The 17,924-nt window shown below is 49.2% G+C and overlaps 1 protein-coding gene across 7 annotated transcripts in view; it reads right to left on the bottom strand.

Annotated features, from left to right (window-relative positions):
* Nucleotides 1-17,924, bottom strand: part of PI4KA (phosphatidylinositol 4-kinase alpha) — a 146,813-nt gene that overhangs the window by 28,770 nt on the left and 100,119 nt on the right. For 6 of the 7 annotated variants that reach the window (XR_013399527.1, XR_013399528.1, XR_013399529.1 and 3 more), the window contains 7 exons: nucleotides 16,890-16,971; nucleotides 16,509-16,592; nucleotides 15,128-15,217; nucleotides 12,789-12,908; nucleotides 9,482-9,574; nucleotides 6,453-6,609; nucleotides 6,089-6,216 (listed from right to left, as the gene is read on the bottom strand). Coding sequence is in view for 4 of the 7 variants with exons in the window: in XM_077950618.1 (XP_077806744.1) it covers nucleotides 6,089-6,216; nucleotides 6,453-6,609; nucleotides 9,482-9,574; nucleotides 12,789-12,908; nucleotides 15,128-15,217; nucleotides 16,509-16,592; nucleotides 16,890-16,971 (754 nt within the window). In the remaining 3 variants the exon portion in view is untranslated. The remainder of the gene's footprint in view (nucleotides 1-6,088; nucleotides 6,217-6,452; nucleotides 6,610-9,481; nucleotides 9,575-12,788; nucleotides 12,909-15,127; nucleotides 15,218-16,508; nucleotides 16,593-16,889; nucleotides 16,972-17,924) is intronic. The other variant, XM_077950619.1, reaches the window with a different exon arrangement.

The raw sequence follows: 17,924 nt of genomic DNA on the forward strand, positions 1-17,924 counted from the left end.
AAAGGTGAAACTGATGGGATGTGCTGAGAGTCATCTGTGGGATGTGCACAAGAGGAAGTCAAAGATGTCTGAGCAGAGGGAAGGACCTCGCTGGCATCTACAGTGAAGGGAAGGACCATGCTGGCATCTACAGCGAAGGAAGGGGCCATGCTGGCATCTGCAGTGAAGGGAGGGACCTCGCTGGCATCTACAGTGAAGGGGGGAACCTTGCTGGCATCTACAGGGAAGGGAAGGGCCACACTGGCATCTACAGTGAAGGGAGGGACCTCGCTGGCATCTACAGTAAAGGGAGGGGCCACACTGGCATCTACAGTGAAGGGAAGAACCACCCTGGCATCTACAGTGATGGCAGATGGGCGACCAGTGTAGGGGTGTCTGGAGCTGAGGTTGGACCCATTAGTTGGGGCTGCTAATCAGTTCACCACGCGGGCTGTGGGCCAAGCCACCGAAGGGATGCACCTGGACTAGGGGTGACTGGGCTAGGTAAGCAGTGGAGCTGGCCAGACTGCCCAGGCAGGAAGGAGGAGCCCTGGGGCATGCCAGTGCTGAGAAGGCCCTGGGCTCAAGAAGGTCCCTTTATTCTGGAGGACGAAAGGGCTACAAAAATTACAAAGGCCTTAAGTCCCTGGGAAGGACTGTTAGGCTCCCACAACAGTTGCTTTCAAGTCCCAGTGCTCTGAAGGAGGCTGTGAGCAGCTTTCCCTGAGCTGATCTGTCCTCCTACCACCTGGGACCTGCTAGTGATATCCGTACTTCATCTGCCCTGCCCCAGGGGTCCCCAGAGGCTCATTCAACCCACTCTTATCTCAGGACCAGACAGGGAGGCCAGAGGTTCAAGGGCACCTAGACTAAGGAAGTGGAGAGGAGAGGAACGGATCCGGGCTCCGGAGCCCCAGGCACAATGTGAGGGCTGACCCGTGATCAGGAGCACCCCCACTGCCCTGTGAAATGGGAACAGCTGCAGCCCCTACTCTTTTTTTTTCTGAGACGGAGTCTTGCTCTGTCGACCAGGCTGGAGTGCAGTGGTGCAATCTCAGCTCACTGCAAGCTCCACGTTCCGGATTCACACCATTCTCCTGCCTCAGCCTCCCAAGTAGCTGGGACTACAGGCGCCTGCCACCTCCCCCAGCTAATTTTTTGTATTTTTAGTAGAGACGGGGTTTCACCATGTTAGCCAAGATGGTCTCGATCTCCTGACCTCGTGATCTGCCTGCCTTGGCCTCCCAAAGTGCTAGGATTACAGGTGTGAGCCACCGTGCCCGGCCTAATTTTGTATTTTTAGTAGACATGGGTTTCTCCATTTTGGTCAGGCTGATCTCGAACTCCCGACCTCAGGTGATCCACTTGCCTCGGCCTCCCAAAGTGCTGGGATTACAGGCGTGAGCCATTGCGCCCGGGCAAGCAGCCCCTACTCTTAAGGCCCGGCAAGGTCTCAGGCTGAAGCAGCATGTGAAAAGGAATCCTGACCACAGCAGCACTGTGTCCTGACGGTCACAATTTGTGGTGAAACCAAGGCTTCCAGAAGACCCTGAGAGGAGGGCACACATGTCCTCTCCTGGGAAGTGGAGAGTCCCACCAAGAGACAGTGTGTAGGCAGGTGTGTGCAGGCAGGTGGGCGCCCTGGGCCCACACAAAAGTGAGTGTGGCTAAGACTTCCCAGGATCGGGCCCCTCCTAAGCCCAGAGGAGGACAGTCTCAGGGTGTGGGGGAAACTGTACCATAAGCATAGACCCCAAGGCCTGGGCTAGATGGACAAGAGAGTGATATACATATAATGCCCTGCTCAAGCTCGGCACATGGCAGGACCACAGCAAGTTATCAGTTACTACCTAGTGCAGCCCACATCCATTTATTTTGGGTCATGAATTTTAAGTACCATACAAGGATCACGAACCTTTCCCCTCTCAGTGAAATGAAGGTCCCAGACCCCTGTAAGGAGGTCAGGCTCCCCACTGTCCCCACACTGAGATGCAAACAGCAAGTGTGACATCTCTTTATCTCTTTGGGAATGCAAGAAAAGACATCAGTGATTCAGTGGTTGCCTCTGAAGTTGGGCGATTCTTATTTCTCTCATTACACTCAAACCTTCCACTTTTTCCATCATGAGTGGACATTGCTTTTATAGTAGAAAAAAATTTAAAAAGCCCCCACCCTGGGCACTATGGGAACTGGACAGGTCAGGTCCTTGTGGTGGCAGAGACAGGGAGTGAGGACCTGAATGGCCAGTGCCAGGTGTGAGTGTGAGTGGGTAGAGAAACCTGACACAGGCGAAGGGACCTGAGGCCAGCGGAGCCACTGGAGATGGCAGGGGCAGGAAGTGCAAGCTGGACTCCAAAAGACCCCAAATGAAACAGTAATTTGGTTTGTATAAAAATCCCTTTAAGATATCTTTCCCAATTTTGCTTAAATTAAAAAGAAAAAAAAAAAAAAAGGAAGTGGGGTAAAAAGCAGGAAGAACCCATACTTCCTGTCAAGACCAGCTACTGAGTGGGAGGAGGAGCCACCAGACATAAGAAAGACACTTCAGCTAGGCGTGTTGGCACACACCTCTAGTTCCAGCTACTGGGTCAGGAGGCTGAGGCAGGAGGATCACTTGAGCTCAGGAATTTGAGGTCAGCCTGGGCAACATAGCGAGACTGTGTCTTCAAAAAAAAAAGAGAGAAAAAAGAAAAAAATAGAAAAAAAAATAAAGACCTCCTTCTCTATGGGAAAATATACAGCAGTCCTCAATTGTCAGTTTTATTTAAATGTACAACATCCAGTATAGAAACAAAAACTTTCAAACAGTGAAGAAAAAAGATCAAAAGAAACAGATCCACAGATGACTCAAATACAAGAACAGACCAGATAAGGATACAAAAATAATTACAATAAATATGCTCAAAGATTTATAAGAAATAATGGAAAGAACGGGTGAAGGTAAGAGAATCTCAGCAGAAAATGCAAACTATAAAAAAGAATTAAATGACTGGGCGTCGTGGCTCATGCCTGTAATCCCAGCACTTTGGGAGGCTGAGGCAGGTGGATCATCTGAGATCACGAGCCAAGACCAGCCTGGCTGGTTTCACATGGTGAAACCCTGTCTCTACAAAAATACAAAAATTAGCCAGGCATGATGGCGGGTGCCTGTAACCCCAGCTACTCGGGAGGCTGAGGTGGAAGAATCATTTGAACCCAGGAGGCAGAGGTTGCAGTGAGCCGAGATTGCGCCACTGTACTCCAGCCTGGGCGACAGAGTGAGACCCCATCTCAAAAAAAAAAAAAAAAAAAGAATTAACTAGAAATCCTAGAATCCTAGATCTGGAATTGTTTCCTTTGTTTCCTTTTCTTATTTTTAAATTAAATTTAATATTTATTTATTTTTTGTTGTTTTCTAGATCTGAGAATTGTATCTGAAATAAAAATACACAAGATGGCTTTATAGCAGAATGAATAAAGCAGAAGAAAAGAACAGTGAACTGGCATATAGGTAAAAAAAAAAAAAAAAAAAAAAAAATAACCAAATGAAAGAGTGAAAAAAATCCTGAAAAACTGAAAAAGACTACAGAGAACGTCAATGATCTATTGGACAATACCAAGTCACTAATATATGTGTACCTGGAATCCCAAAAGGAGAAGAGAGAGAGAATGAGGTAAAAAAAAATTAAAAAATATTGACCTTAGGAGCCTAGGAAGTAAACAGGAATTTTTTTTTAAAAAAAAAAGGGCCGGGCGCGGTGGCTCAAGCCTGTAATCCCAGCACTTTGGGAGGCCGAGACGGGCGGATCACGAGGTCAGGAGATCGAGACCATCCTGGCTAACACGGTGAAACCCCGTCTCTACTAAAAAATACAAAAAACTAGCCGGGCGAGGTGGTGGGCGCCTGTAGTCCCAGCTACTCGGGAGGCTGAGGCAGGAGAATGGCGTAAACCTGGGAGGCAGAGCTTGCAGTGAGCTGAGATCCGGCCACTGCACTCCAGCCTGGGCGGCAGAGCGAGACTCCGTCTCAAAAAAAAAAAAAAAAAAAAAAAGGCTGGGCGCAGTGGCTCATGCCTGTAATCCCAGCACCCTGGGAGGCCAAGGTGGGTAGATCACAAGGTCAGAAGATCGAGACCATCCTGGCTAACATGGTGAAACCCCGTCTCTACTAAAAATATAAAAAATTAGCTGGGCATGGTGGCGGGCGCCTGTAGTCCCAGCTACTCAGGAGGCTGAGGCAGGAGAATGGCGTGAATCCGGGAGGTGGAGCTTGCAGCAAGATGAGCCGAGATAGCGCCACTGCACTCCAGCCTGGGCGAAAGAGCGAGACTCCATCTAAAAAAAAAAAAAAAGAAAAGAAAAGAAAAGAAAAGAAAAAAGGAAAAGAAAAAGAAATGACAAATAAATATTGACCTAAAGATTTCCAAGTTTGATGAAAATCCTAAATCCCTAAAATTAAGAAGCTCAATGAATTCCAACAGGATAAATACAATGAAAATCACACACAGTCAAACTACTAAAAATGAAAGATAAAGAGAAACATCCAACAAGTAGCCAAAAGAAAAACAATAACATATACAGTCATCCCTTGGTATCCTCAGGGGAACTGGTTCCAAGATGTGGAACCCATGGATAAGGAGGGCTGGCTGTACTGAGAAACAGAAAGACTGTTGACTTCTCTCCAGAAACAATGCAAGACAACAGAAGATATATTTGAAATGCTAAAAACAATAAAATAAAAAACTATCAACCTAGAATCCTGGGCCTAGAAAAAATAATCCACATGCATCAAAAATGAAGGTGAACTAAGATGAGAGAATTTATTTCTAGCAGACCTGCATTACCGGAAACGTTAAAGAAAATTACACGTGCAGAGGAGATCACAGGAAGACTGGAAAAGTGTGAGTGATGAAAAACATTTGGATAAATTTATAAAGCTGTAACAAAACCTCTTCTTAATTTCTTTGAAAGACTTTTGACTTTTTTTGAACAAAAACAACATTATAAGGTCTAATGCATATAGCAGTAAAATATGAAAACAGGACACAGGGAATTGGAGGGAGAAACTGGGTGTCATAATGGCAGGGGGTGTCTACAGTGGCAACGGTATACAGCCGTCTCTGCAGAATCCTCTCCCTGGCAAGAACTATAACTGCTGTGGCTGCTCCAGCTGTCATTTACCGACAGCTCACTAGGATGCAGGTGTTCTTGTTATGATGCCCACCACGCAGGTGAGGAGCCCTGCCCGGGAGTCAGAGCCCTACAGGCTGAAGTGTGACTTCCACAGGCCCTTCTGCACATCTTTGATGGAAGCAGGCTGATCAGGCTGAGAACCCAGAACCCTCCCTGACTTCACAGGTGTCCCCCTCACTAGATAACCTCCCCCAGGTGCCCACTGGACCAAAATGTTTCCTAAGAACGCTGAATGATGTGATGGACACAAACCCCACAAGGTTATAAAATATCAGGCAAATGTGAGGTATTATCATCACTGCCACCGCCACCAGCCTGGAAAATCTTAATTCCGTTTTTGGAAATAGTCCAACTTTCCTGAGGAAACAAGAAAATCAAAATCCCCCTTTCTGACCACTCATTTCAACTGATCCTAAGAAACACAGAAAGAAAACATGTCAAATTCCCTGTTACCCTGACAGTTAACAGGATCTTTGAAAAATAAAATTGTTCTTAAGCATTTATCTAATCAGCTGAAAGGTAAGTATAAACTTCCTTGTGGGCCCCCTGCAGTAGCAACTCCAGAAATACAGATGCAGGGAAAAGGGGCTGATCCCGATTAGGTAACGTTCCTGTGGACAAACACAACTGCTCCCAATCAGATTCAAAGTTAACAGGTGTTCCAGAAGCTGCATCTTCCAATTTCAGTAGGGAAATGGCTCCCCCTACCGAGGTTTTGGGAGATAACGGCTTCTCGGTACCAATGGGATGCTGTTAACATATGTTCTATTTTCCGTGACTGTCACACATAATAATAGAATCTATAAGGAGACTGAGGCTTGAGAAGGTGAGGGGCTTGCCCAGTGTCTCCATGCTTGGCGGTGGCGGCACCAGGGAAGGCTCTTCCCGTCTCTTATCCCATCCCATCCTCAGTGCCACCCCAAGGTCAGGGTCCTACCGGCACTTCTACTCCATCCTTGCCGGCCAGCAGCCATTCCCAGCAGGCCAGGGCTGTCTCCATGCCATGCTCGTTGAACATCCGGAGGGGACCCCAGCAAAGATGATGAAGGAGCTGCGGGTCACAATCTGGAACCGAACACACCTCAGTCAGAGGCCTCCAACACAGCTTCCATAGGCCAACAAGAGTTGACCAGCTGGGGCCAACAATGGCCTTTTATTGACTTTCCACTCATGAGAGATAACTCCTCTACTGAGGGAGCTCCTGCTCCTTCTCCTGCCAGGACTCCAGCTGACTATGGGTCATGAAGTCCAGCATTCATTTAGAAATGAGCCCAGAATTCCACGGAGCTTCCGTGAGTTACCTTTGCTGCTAATGAGCATTGCAGTCAGCTTGAACATGGCCTGCGTGTAGTGCTGAGGATGACTGCGGTCTAACGCTGAATGTAGATCCTGGACCATCATTTTGTTCAGGTCAGACATCTGGCCTGTGGTGCCTGAGAACCGAATCATTCCATACACCTGCAAAAACATTCTCATCAACAACTATGCATAGAAGCTAGGCAATGTGGGTGAGGTCCTGGAAGCTACCAGATCACACTTGTGGTGGCAACAGTGGGTGCCTCACTGCCCCAAAGTGGAGCTCATGCATGTAGAGAGACAGGCTCATTTCAATGATGCTACTACTGATCACAGCTTTCTTCTAAAAGAATAGCTCCTCTAGAAATGCAAGTTGGCGGTGCCACCACTGCAGATGTTCCCCGGGGGTGGGAACCTCGTCCCTCATCTTTGTACCCAGCAGTGAGCCCGGGGTCTGACCCACGGTGAGACTGCATGAATGTGAACTGGATAAATACATTTCCTCAGACTCATTAATGACTCAAACAACAAGATCAGCCTCCTTATTAATATTATTATTTTTTGAGAGAGGGAGCCTCGCTCTGATGCCCAGGCTAGAGTGCAGTGGCATGGTCTTGACTCACTGCAACCTCTGCCTCCTGGGTTCAAGTGATCCTCCCGCCTCAGCCTCCCAAGCAGCTGGATTACAGGCATGCACCACCATGCCCGTCTAATTTCTGTATTTTAGTAGAGACAGGGTTTTACCATGTTGGCCAGGCTGGTCTCGAACTCCTGACCTCAAGTAATCCACCCGCCTTGGCCTCCCAAATTGCTGGGACTACAGGCGTGAGCAGCCATGCCCAGCCCTCCTTACTATTATTAATAATTTTTTCTTTGAGACAGAGTCTTGCTCTGTTGCCCAGGCTGGAGTGTAGTGGTACGATCATAGTTCACCGCATCCTCGAACTCCTGGGCGCAGGTGATCCTCCTGTCTTGGCTTCCCAAAGTGCTAGGATTACTGGCGTGAGGCACTGTGCTTGGCCAACCTACCTATTTTTAAAGTCAAATATAACTTTTTTTCCAGAGAAAAGAACATACAAGTGACAGAGTGCTCAGAGGGAGTGAACCCCCACTCAGACCAGGCAACTGATGGACTTTCAGAGTCGCCAGGGAGCTTAGAAATGGTATAGACTAGGCCAGGTGCTGTGGCTCACACCTGCAATCCCAGCAGTTTGGGAGGCTGAGGCGGGTGGCTCATGAGGTCAGGAGATTGAGACTAGCCTGGCTAACACAGTGAAACCCCATCTCCACTAAAAATACAAAAAATTAGCCAGGAGTGGTGGTGGGTGCCTGTAGTCCAAGCTACTTGGGAGGCTGAGGCAGGAGAATGGCATGAACTCGGGAGGCGGAGCTTGCAGTGAGCCGAGATCACACCACTGCACTCCAGCCTGGGCGACAGTGCAAGACTCCGTCTCAAAAACAAAAACAAAAACAAACAAACAAACAAGAAATGGTGTAGACTAGCTTCTGAGTTTATGGAGCAGGAAATGGAGGACCAGAGATGTGATGCCACTGGTCAGGCTGGAATAAACTGTGGCGTGGTGGGTGAAAGCCCATGATGTGGAGTTGGAAGATGTGGTTCCAGACCACACTACACTTGTGTGACTCTGGCAAGTTACTTAATCTTGGGAACTTCCGTTTATTTATAAAACCGGAATAATAATACATACATCTCACCAAGTACCCAAGAGCCTATGGCACATAAATGTTTGTTACTGCTTTTTAAAAAAGCCAGAAAAATTAAAAAGCTTCATTCAGTGTAGCCAGAGTGTGCACAGAGTTACCCTCTTGTGGAAAAAATAAGTAACTGTCATAAACACTCTGGAATGTGCCAAGGATTGTAGGCGGCAAGCCACCCAGGTGCCGAGGCAAGAGACCGAGGGCACAAGCTGTTCCAGTATAATAAAATATGTAAGATAAGAATAGTTATACTAGATATAGACCATAGATATGATTATATATGAATATCATTAATCATTACTTTGTAGCAATTACTCTTTATTCCAATATTATAATAATCCTCGCTCTACAATTGTAACCTAGGAGAAACCAGGCCATAAAGTGATAGAAGCTGAAAGGACGCAGTGAGAAGTGACCAGAAGACAAGAGTTGTTATGCCTGGACAGGGCCACCAGAGGGCTCCTTGGTCTAGTGGTAACGTCAGCGCCTGGGTAGATGCCTGTTGCCAAGCGGACAGTGGTCTAGCGGTAGCATCAGTGCCTAGAAAAACACCCACTACTTAGCAGACGGAGAAAGGCAGTCCCCCTTTCCCTGGGGGAGTTTAGAGAAGACTCTACTCCTCCACCTCTTGTGGAGGGCCTGACATCAGTCAGGCCCACCCACAGTTATCTGGAGGTCTAACCGTCTCCCTGTGATGCTGTGCTTCAGCAGTCACGCTCCTAGTCTGCCTTCATGTTCCATCCCGTACACCTGGCTCTGCCTTCTAGATAGCAGTAGCAAAATTAATAAAAGTACTAAAAGTCTCAGATATGCAGAAATAATGGCGTTAGGTGTCTCTTTCTCCCTCTCTCTCTCTGCCTTGGTTGCCAGGCAGGGAAGGGCCCCCTGTCCAATGGACATGTGACCCACATGACCTTACCTATCACTGGAGATGGCTCACACTCCTTACCGTGCCCCTTTGTCTTGTATCCAATAAATAACAGCGGGGCCTGGCATTCGGGCCACTACCGGTCTCCGCGTCTTGGTGGTAGTGGTCCCCTGGGCCCAGCTGCCTTTTATTTCTTTGTCTTGTGTCTTTATTTCTACAATTTCTTGTCTCCACACACGGGGAGAAAAACCCACCGACCCTGCGGGGCTGGACCCTGCAAAGGATCCTCCTAAAATGTAAAATGTGCCCTTTAAATCCTCCTAAAATGTGTGAATTCCACATCACCCGGACCCTCTGTTCATTTTCCACTAGGAAGCAGTCAACAGGCATCAAAACAAGAGGACACTTTAAAGGACCTAGGACGCAAGGACAAGAGAAGAGAAGTACCTCGCCTGCGTAGCGGTTGCGCAAATTCAGGGACGCCATGAAGTTGGAGTAGTCTTTCTTCACACAGGCCGGGCGCTCGGTTAGCTGAGTTGCCTACAGACAAATAACAATTATTTTAGACTATGGTAACATTATCCTTTTCTCATGTTTACCATGGCTAAGCCTAAACCCAATTAAGAAGTCACATTCGGATCTGGGGGTTACTATTAATAAAAATCTTCACTGCTGGCAAGTTAATAAAGCAAAATATTTCAGAATACCCAGCAGTTTGATATGTTCCATAAGAAATTTAAAAAAAATTTTACAGAAGAAATGTCTCTGAAAGGCAGTTTCTGCTACTGGTAGGCCTTTGCAAGAGAAAGAATTGCTAGATTGTGAGAGTAATTGTCACCTGTGATGGAAACGCCATGAAAGCATTCACAGCCATCTCCTTGAGAGTTGTGTGGGCAGCTTACAAATGTCACTTACAGACTGTAAAGGGGCTGAAGGGGAGAGCCAAGGCCAGCAGGCTCTTAAACATCTGCTGGCTGCTCCTCAGTCTAATGGGAAGAGACAGAACAGGGTACACCTTGAATACAAAGGCAACCCACAGAATGGGAGAAAAATATTTGAAAACTACCACCCACCCCCTCCACCTCTCCAGCCACTCTCTCTGCTTCAGCCTCAGCCTCCCAGCCCCAGGGCCTCAGTGACCCGGCTTCCTAACCCACACCTTTTAGTTCCTGTTCATCCACGGTCACTGCAGAGTACAGTGTGCATTGAAAAGGACCTCCTTTTGCATTTCCCTTTAGCATTAGTACTAATGGGGAAAGTGAGCTTCTCAACTGTTTTGAGTTTAGAGGGATTTTTTTTGAGGGGACGTGGTGTGGAGAAAGAGGACCAGGAGAAGAAAACACAGGTGTTGGGGAACATCAAAATGCAGACAAGAACAAAAATACGTGATTTTTCTCATGAAATTATTAAACTGGTTTATTTAAAAAAAAAAAAAAGATCATGTAAAACTGCTTTACATTTTCTGGAAACAATATGGTCTTTGGCACCAAGCAGGACTGAGTTAGAGCTTGGCTCTGATACTGATCAGCTGTGAGACCCTGGGAAGTCAACGTCTCTGAGCCTCAATGTGCTCATCTATAAAGTGGGCATAAGAGTGGCCCTCTCACAATGTTGTTACAGGTTCAACATAATGACACACACAACATCCTGGCATGGCAAACAGCACCTGGTGGGCAGTGCAGGCCAGCTCCCTCCCTTCCACCGTCGCTCCTCACTGCCCAATGAACCAGGCAAGAGAACAGCAGGTGATTGCCAAGAGCTGCTGCAGGAGTGCCCTGCCCTGCAGAGGAGTGTTGACTCGGTTCTTTGGTCCTACCAGCCTGAAATCATACTTCTGAAACTGCCCTCCAGAGATCACTCTTCCCCTCCGAATGCTGTGTGAGGGGCGATGTCAGTCAGGGGTGGTGGAAGCTGCCCTCTCCCTGTGCTTTCCAGGGGCAGGGTACCTTAGGATTTCGAGCACAACCCTTTCCTGTTTAGCAACAGAAAGGGAAAACCTGACAGAACAGTAGGGTGATTCCAGTTAACATTCATTGTTTGTACATTTCAAAATAGCCAGTAGGGGCCCAGGCACAGTGGTTCACGCCTGTAATCCCAGCACTTTGGGAGGCCGAGGCAGACGGATCACTTGAGGTCAGAAGTTCAAGACCAGCCTGGCCAACATGGTGAGACCCCATCTCTACTAAAAACACAAAAATTAGCTGGACATGGTGGCGCACACCTGTAGTCCCAGCTACTCGGGAGGCTAAGGCAGGAGAATCGCTTGAACCAGGGAGGTGGAGGTTGCAGTGAGCCGAGATGGTGCCACCTGCACTCCAGCCTGGGCGACAGAGCGAGACTCTGTCTTGGAAAACAAAAATAAAATAAAATAAAATAAATTCACACCATTCTCCTGCCCAGCTGGGACTACAGATGCCCGCCACCACGCCCAGATAATTTTTTATATTTTTAGTAGAGATGGGGTTTCACCGTGTTGGCCAGGCTGGTCTCAATCTCCTGACCTCGTGATCCGCCTGCCTTGGGATTACAGGCGTGAGCCAACCGTGCCCGGCCCCAGAATTAACGTTTAAATATTTAAAAAAATAAGTTAGAGAAAATCTAACACATCGAATTTTCTGGGGAAAAAGAACAAAATCCTTTAGGCAAAACAGATTTTTCACAAATCAGCTGGTTAGAGTCTAGAAGAGGCTTACAAATGGGAACACATTCTATTTTATGTAATAAAGTTTTGCTCCTACCACCCCCAAAAAGGAAGAGGCTTATGACTGTCATAAACACTTACAGTCAATGAGTTCCACCTCTGGTCTCTGTGGCCACCCAGTGGCAGAGACACCCAGGTCAGCGCACTGATACCTGGTGCCCCATCAGAGTAGGAGGCCTGGGGCGGGTGACCCTGCAGGTGCAGGCTGGACCCAGCTCGACCATGTTTGCTACGCTGGTGTCTTTAGAGATAGTGCAGTGACCTCGAGGGAAGTGTCCTGATAGCAAAATGAGGCGAGCCTTCTCCGGCATAGCTTCAGGCCCCAGAAAGGCCAGAGGGCACTCAGGCCCCTCTCTCCTGCTGGTATCCCAGGGGAGGCCTGTCACCCTTCCTCCTGGGTGCTCAGCCTCTGCACCTCCACATATCCCATCCCACACTCCATTCGGAGAGAGTTGGGAAGAACACATAGCCAGGCTCTAGATTCAGATTAACCAACAGAATCTCTGTGACCAGCCCCAGTCACATGGCCAGGTGGAACTGCCTGCTTTAATCCTATTTAACTCTAAGCTCTAATTTAACTCAGAAAGTATTGCTGTGTGAACCCTCTGTCCTCTAGATTAATCTCTAGCAGAACAAGAAGCTGAAGGCATTCATGTGCAGCTCAGCACCTGCAGAAAAGAGAACTGTTCAGGAGTCCAGTACATGCTCCAGATAAGCGTAACTGTGGCATCGCACTGCCTGTGTCCAGCAGAGCTCTGTTTCCATCCTCTCACATGGGGACATTCAAATAAAAAACTAATCATTGTCATATCAAGCGCTGATCCCCATAAATCCATATATTAAAAAAAAAAGCACAATAAGGAAACACTCATTTCAATGGCCACCTCTTCTTTGGGCTAGGGTGAGGCTTGCACGACTACCATTGTCAACAGACATCCACAGCACCCTGCATGTACTCGGTGCATGTCATGAAAAGCGACAGCTCTAGGCCTTCCCCTGCACTGTGGCTCCTATGGTCTAAGGGTCACTGCTCTCCAGAAGGCTCGCACGTACCCCGAGAGTTGTGTTCTGCTTGTTGTAGCCAGCAAAGTGAAGGATGCTCTCAGTGGCCATGGCCAGTCCCGTGTGCTGGGACAGTCCTGACACCCAGTTCTGATGTTTGTTCAGATATTCCTGAAATAGGAAAAACACACGGGGTTTCAGTTATTTTTTAGAGGCAGGGTCTTCTCGCTCTGTCACCCAGGCTGGAGTGTGGTGGCATGATCATGGCTCATGGCAGCCTCGACCTCTTAGGCTCAAGCTATCCTCCCACCTCAGCTTCCCAAGTAGCTGGGACACACCAACAAGCTTGGCTAATTTTGTAATTTTTTGTAGAGATGGTGTCTCACTATATTGCTCAGGTTGGTCTTGAATTCCTGGGCTCAAGCGATTCTCCCGCCTCAGCATCCCAAAATGTCAGGATTACCAGCATAAGCCACTGTGCCTGGCCTTGCTATTTCATTTAAAGGGGAAAATAAAACTTTATAAATTAAGGTGTGGGCTAATGGACCACACACTGGGTTTCTGTCCTGGGTCTGCCCCTCCCTAGCTAGCTGTGGGACTGTCAGTAAGTCAAAGCCCCTCTCTGATCAGCTACTGCTCATCTGACTGAGGACGAGGCCAATTCCCCAAGCGGCAGTCATGCAGTCACTGCGGTGTTGCACCATCAACGGGGGAGGGCCACTTATTCTTTCAGCATATCCTTGCTGAGCATCTGCTGTGGTAAATAAGGCAAATAAGGCACAAAGCCTTGGCCTTGTGGTCAACAGACAGGTAGCGTGGTGTGGAGCCTCGGTTCTCCTACTGCAGTATCCTGGCAGCCCGGCCTGGGTGAGCTGGACAGCAGGAACGAAGAACAACACCTGTGTCCACCTGGCCACCCAGTGGGAGAAGGGTGCTGGGCAATGGGATACCTGGCAGAGCCCAGAGATGTGAGGGAGGCCTCCTGCTCTGGGGACCACAGGGGGCTCAGTACTGCAGGAGTACCAAAGACAAGGGTCTCAAGGGTGGGGGCAAGCCTGGGCCAGATGCAGGCCAGGCGGGAAAGGCCTCCAGGACCATGCAAAGGTGTTTACAGGCGTGAACCAATTAATTCCCTTAAGAAGAATGTACAGGAGCATGTACATGCAGAATTGTCTCAATGGTTTTGGGGGACTCCTGGAGCCTCAGAAACCCATCCTTGGACACCATGGTGATGAAGAGTGACTAATGATCAAGTTTAAAAGGGAAGCACACTGACCAGCTATCCTAGTAAAAGCAAGACTACTCTGGTGGGTGGAGGAGAGGGCAGATTTGGGGAAGGCTGAGGCTGGGCATGGAGGGTGGGGAGTAAGCGCACTGCAGGGGATGTGAAAGGGCAGGCCAGGGGCACGCCAAGGGGACACCTGGTGGAAAAATCAAGACCGCTTCAAGCCTTTTCATTTTCCATTTCCTTCTTAGGCCAGACATGCCTGAGACAGTAAAAAGCTCTATCAGCTGCTTTTTTTGTCCACTTAAACTTTCTAGGCATCAGAGGGGGCCTCCCCTTTTCAGACGACAGATAGCCTTGCGACCTGAGGCCCTTTTGCTGTAAATGAACAAGGGGAAATCATTTCTTGCCACTGCGCTTCCACACAGCTCCCAGGGCTCTTGGAGCTGGCTGCTCTATCCTTCCTGGATTCCACAACCAGAAACACTTTTGAACTTGTTTCATCTTTAAAGTGCTGCCAAGGTCAACCTCACGAGCAGCTCCTCTCAGCACAACCACTCTCTGTTAACACAGATTCCTTCTAGAGGTATTTTTCTCATCTTTGATTCCTTTTAAGGCAATTATTTCCTCTCACACCCTGTGGCATTACATGGTTTACCTCGTGGTCATCTGAGTTTCCAAGCCAGTGTTTTTGTCTGAGACTCCCATGCACCTCCATGTGCAGCTTATGTGGAGCTTTACTGGGACACAAGTCCCCAACTCTGCCTCTGCTCCACCAGCCTTGGTCAGGCCCCCACCTTTGGGCATAGGTGCCAACAATGCACTTGGCCCTTAGAGATGCTGCCATCTGGCAGCCTCCCACATCCACCACACCAGCCCGTGCTCTCTTGTGAGCAGCTCCCAAGTCCTGCCACAGTCCTGCCACCTCACCTGGTATGAGCTGTCAGATGCCCTCCTTGTGCCCTGAACAGCACTCATCCCACAGGCGCTCCTAACACAGAGCAGCCTCTGAGGCATCTATTATTCTCAGGCCCTAGACTGATGTTTTTGGTCTCCATTCACACTAGTGCTATTTGGATTTTGAGTTATACATGTCTCTGTAAAGCTTTTTGGGGAGCTTGAAGGAGCTTATGGAGACTGCAGTTTGATGGTTTCAAGAAAGTACCTGCAGGTGGGACTTGGTGACGGTAGGTGCCCACTTCATGGCCTCCTGCAGGATCATCCCACAGCGTGCAGCGAAGTCCTTCACAATGCTCTGGAAGAGGGTGAAGTTGCTTCTCAACAACCCAAAGTCATTTCATCTGAGCTGCTGTAGTGACTGTCATGGGCTGAACTGTCTCCCCAAATCCCTATGCTGCGCCTTAACTGGTACCAGTACCTCAGAGCAGAACTCATTTGGAGACAGGGCTTTAAAGAGGTGATTCAATTAAAAGGCCAACAGGGTAGGTCCTGATCCAATCTGGACAGTATCCTTCCTTACATGTGTGGAAGGGAAATCTGGACCCACAGAAATACTGGAGCAGCGAGGAGGGTGTGCACAGAGGGAAGAACACGTAAGGACATAGGGAGAAGGCTGCCATTCACAAGCTAAGGAGAGGTCTCCGCAGAAACGAGTTCTGCGGACACTTTGATTTTACACTTCGGCCGTCAGAACTGTAAGACAATAAATGTCTGTCCTTTAAAGCTGCCCAGTCCATTGTCTTTTGCTACAGCAACCCAAGAGACTAGCACAGTCACTAAGTTTGAACCTCAGGGCGCCTGGGGCCAGGAAGCCCACACACACTGTGGTCTGTAATTCCGGCACAAGGTTTGTGGCAGAATCTACATGAGTAACATGTCACAGAGCCACTGTGCAACTTGTGTCCTGGGTCTGGGACTGGACGGAAGGGCAGGCTCTGGGTGGCAAAATTCTCTTCGGTGCCACACCACTCTGTGGGAAACTCGCCATTGACAGCTGGTCTGGAAGGGAGGTCCAGAGGTAGGATATGACTCAGCCCAGGCTGAAGGAGCTGTGAGCTGAGTTTCAGTCTTGCCACAGTGAGGGCTCTGAGACCGAGTTGGGGAGAGGAGAGACCCAGTATATCCTCCTCTTTTGGAGTGATTTATTCTGCCAGTTTCCCCATGGGATAGCACAAGTCAAAGGCATGTTCCCCTATTACCACAATAATAAAATGTCAGTGCACCTCAGAGAAGTGAAGTCCACCTGAAAATCATGCTTGTGCGATGCAGACTTGAGGCTATAAACTGGCTGGTAGCTGAAGACCTCTTTGGCAGCTAAACTGAGGACACAGCTGAGTCAACATGGCTGAGGTGGGAGAGCTGGACTTGGAAGACAGAGCAACCTGGGGGCAGCCAGCTCCCCTTGCACACCATGGGGCCTGGTCTCCTCACTGGCTTGGTCTCCTCACTGGGGGATGTGGCCAGTACCACCCACACCTCAAATTGCTGGGGACTGGGTGAGCTCATGCAGGATGACCACCTTGTGGACATATTCAGGGAACTGTGGTAAAGATGGCCCTTAATGCAGGGGATCGTGTCAGGCCTACCTCACGGGCTTCGTATGTGTCAGGAACCGTGATCCGATAGGGGGCGTCGGGGATGTCATAGTAAGGCTGGTCCTTGTGAATATCCTGCAAGTACAGCGAGACTCCGTCTTGCAAACTGCCTTCCCCAAGTTGCCACTAGCAAGCACATGGGCCACCCCTTCCCACCAACTGTCTGTCTGTGACAGGCCTCCATACTTGATGCAACTTACTGCAAAACACCAGGTGAATTTGGGCCCCCTCACCCCCAACTCGACACCTGTAGCATTAATTAGGTTCAGGCTTATTGTCAGAGAAGCAAGCCACAACACAGGGCGGACAGGGCTGGCGGGGTGGTGGTAGTGCTGGTAGTGTTTGGGCCCTAGGTCTCCTGGGGACACTCACAGCGCTCAGGGACAGTGACAGGGTCTGCAGGATGTCCAGCATGGTCTTCAGCACAGTCCCGCTCCAGAGCAAGTGGGGAAACCTGCACAAAGAGCCGGCTCTCAGGACCAAGAGCCAAACCTCCAAGGAAGGTCTGCTTCTAGGAACCCCCTCAGCTGCCAGTCAGAGCCCATACCTGCTGCAGGCCAGCTGAAGGGGGAGGTCGGGCGGCCTTTGCAGCAGGATGCCTTGCCTCCTCAGGCTCACTGCAGCAAGGTGAGCAGTGCCTGGTCAGAAAGGCTCCCCAGGCCCCTGCCAGACCCACTTCTTAAGGCCAGACATGTCCCAAGTGACCTGCTATAAACCTGACACCAATTGCCTTGGTTATGCACTGGCCAGGACACCCCTCACTTCCCAAAGCAATCCTCTTAGTTTCTGACCAGGGTTCTCCATTATTTCTCACATAATGGAGAAAACAGCAGTATCTACCTGACACCCTGGGGTAAGACAGACCATGGGCTCTGATGGCCCCAGGGCTGAAGGAGAGGTGTCTCTGCACAGCTGTGACCCACCAGTGGCCCACTGCTCAGGAGGCCCAGCTCAGACACACACCACGTGTGTGCTGGACTCATTTTCATGACCCTTGGCTGGCTCCTGACTACCCTTGATGATGCTGGACCAGGCACACAGCATCTGCAACAGGCTCCAGAACCGCTGGATACCTCTGGGGAGCCGTAGGCAGCCTCCGTGTGGGTGTTTTGCTGCCTCTGGCCTTCTCACCTTGGAGAAGCTGGCCCAGCCCACCTCTGAGAGTTCTCATCAGTGTGGGGACATGTCCCAAGAGGGTCTGTTTTGGCTCCCAGCACAAAGAGTGTATAGCAGAGAAGGGGCTGTGTGGGCTTTTGTTCCTGAGAAGCCCAAAGATACTGATTCTACCAGGGGACCTCAGGCTGGGCCCTGGGCTAGAAGATGGTGCACCAGGTCTTGCCAGGGTACATTCAACAAAATAACTGTTCTTCAAAAGTGTCAAAGTCACAAAAGACATTGACAGACTGA

Source organism: Macaca mulatta, chromosome 10, assembly GCF_049350105.2.
Source record: "Macaca mulatta isolate MMU2019108-1 chromosome 10, T2T-MMU8v2.0, whole genome shotgun sequence".
Taxonomy (NCBI): domain Eukaryota; kingdom Metazoa; phylum Chordata; class Mammalia; order Primates; family Cercopithecidae; genus Macaca; species Macaca mulatta.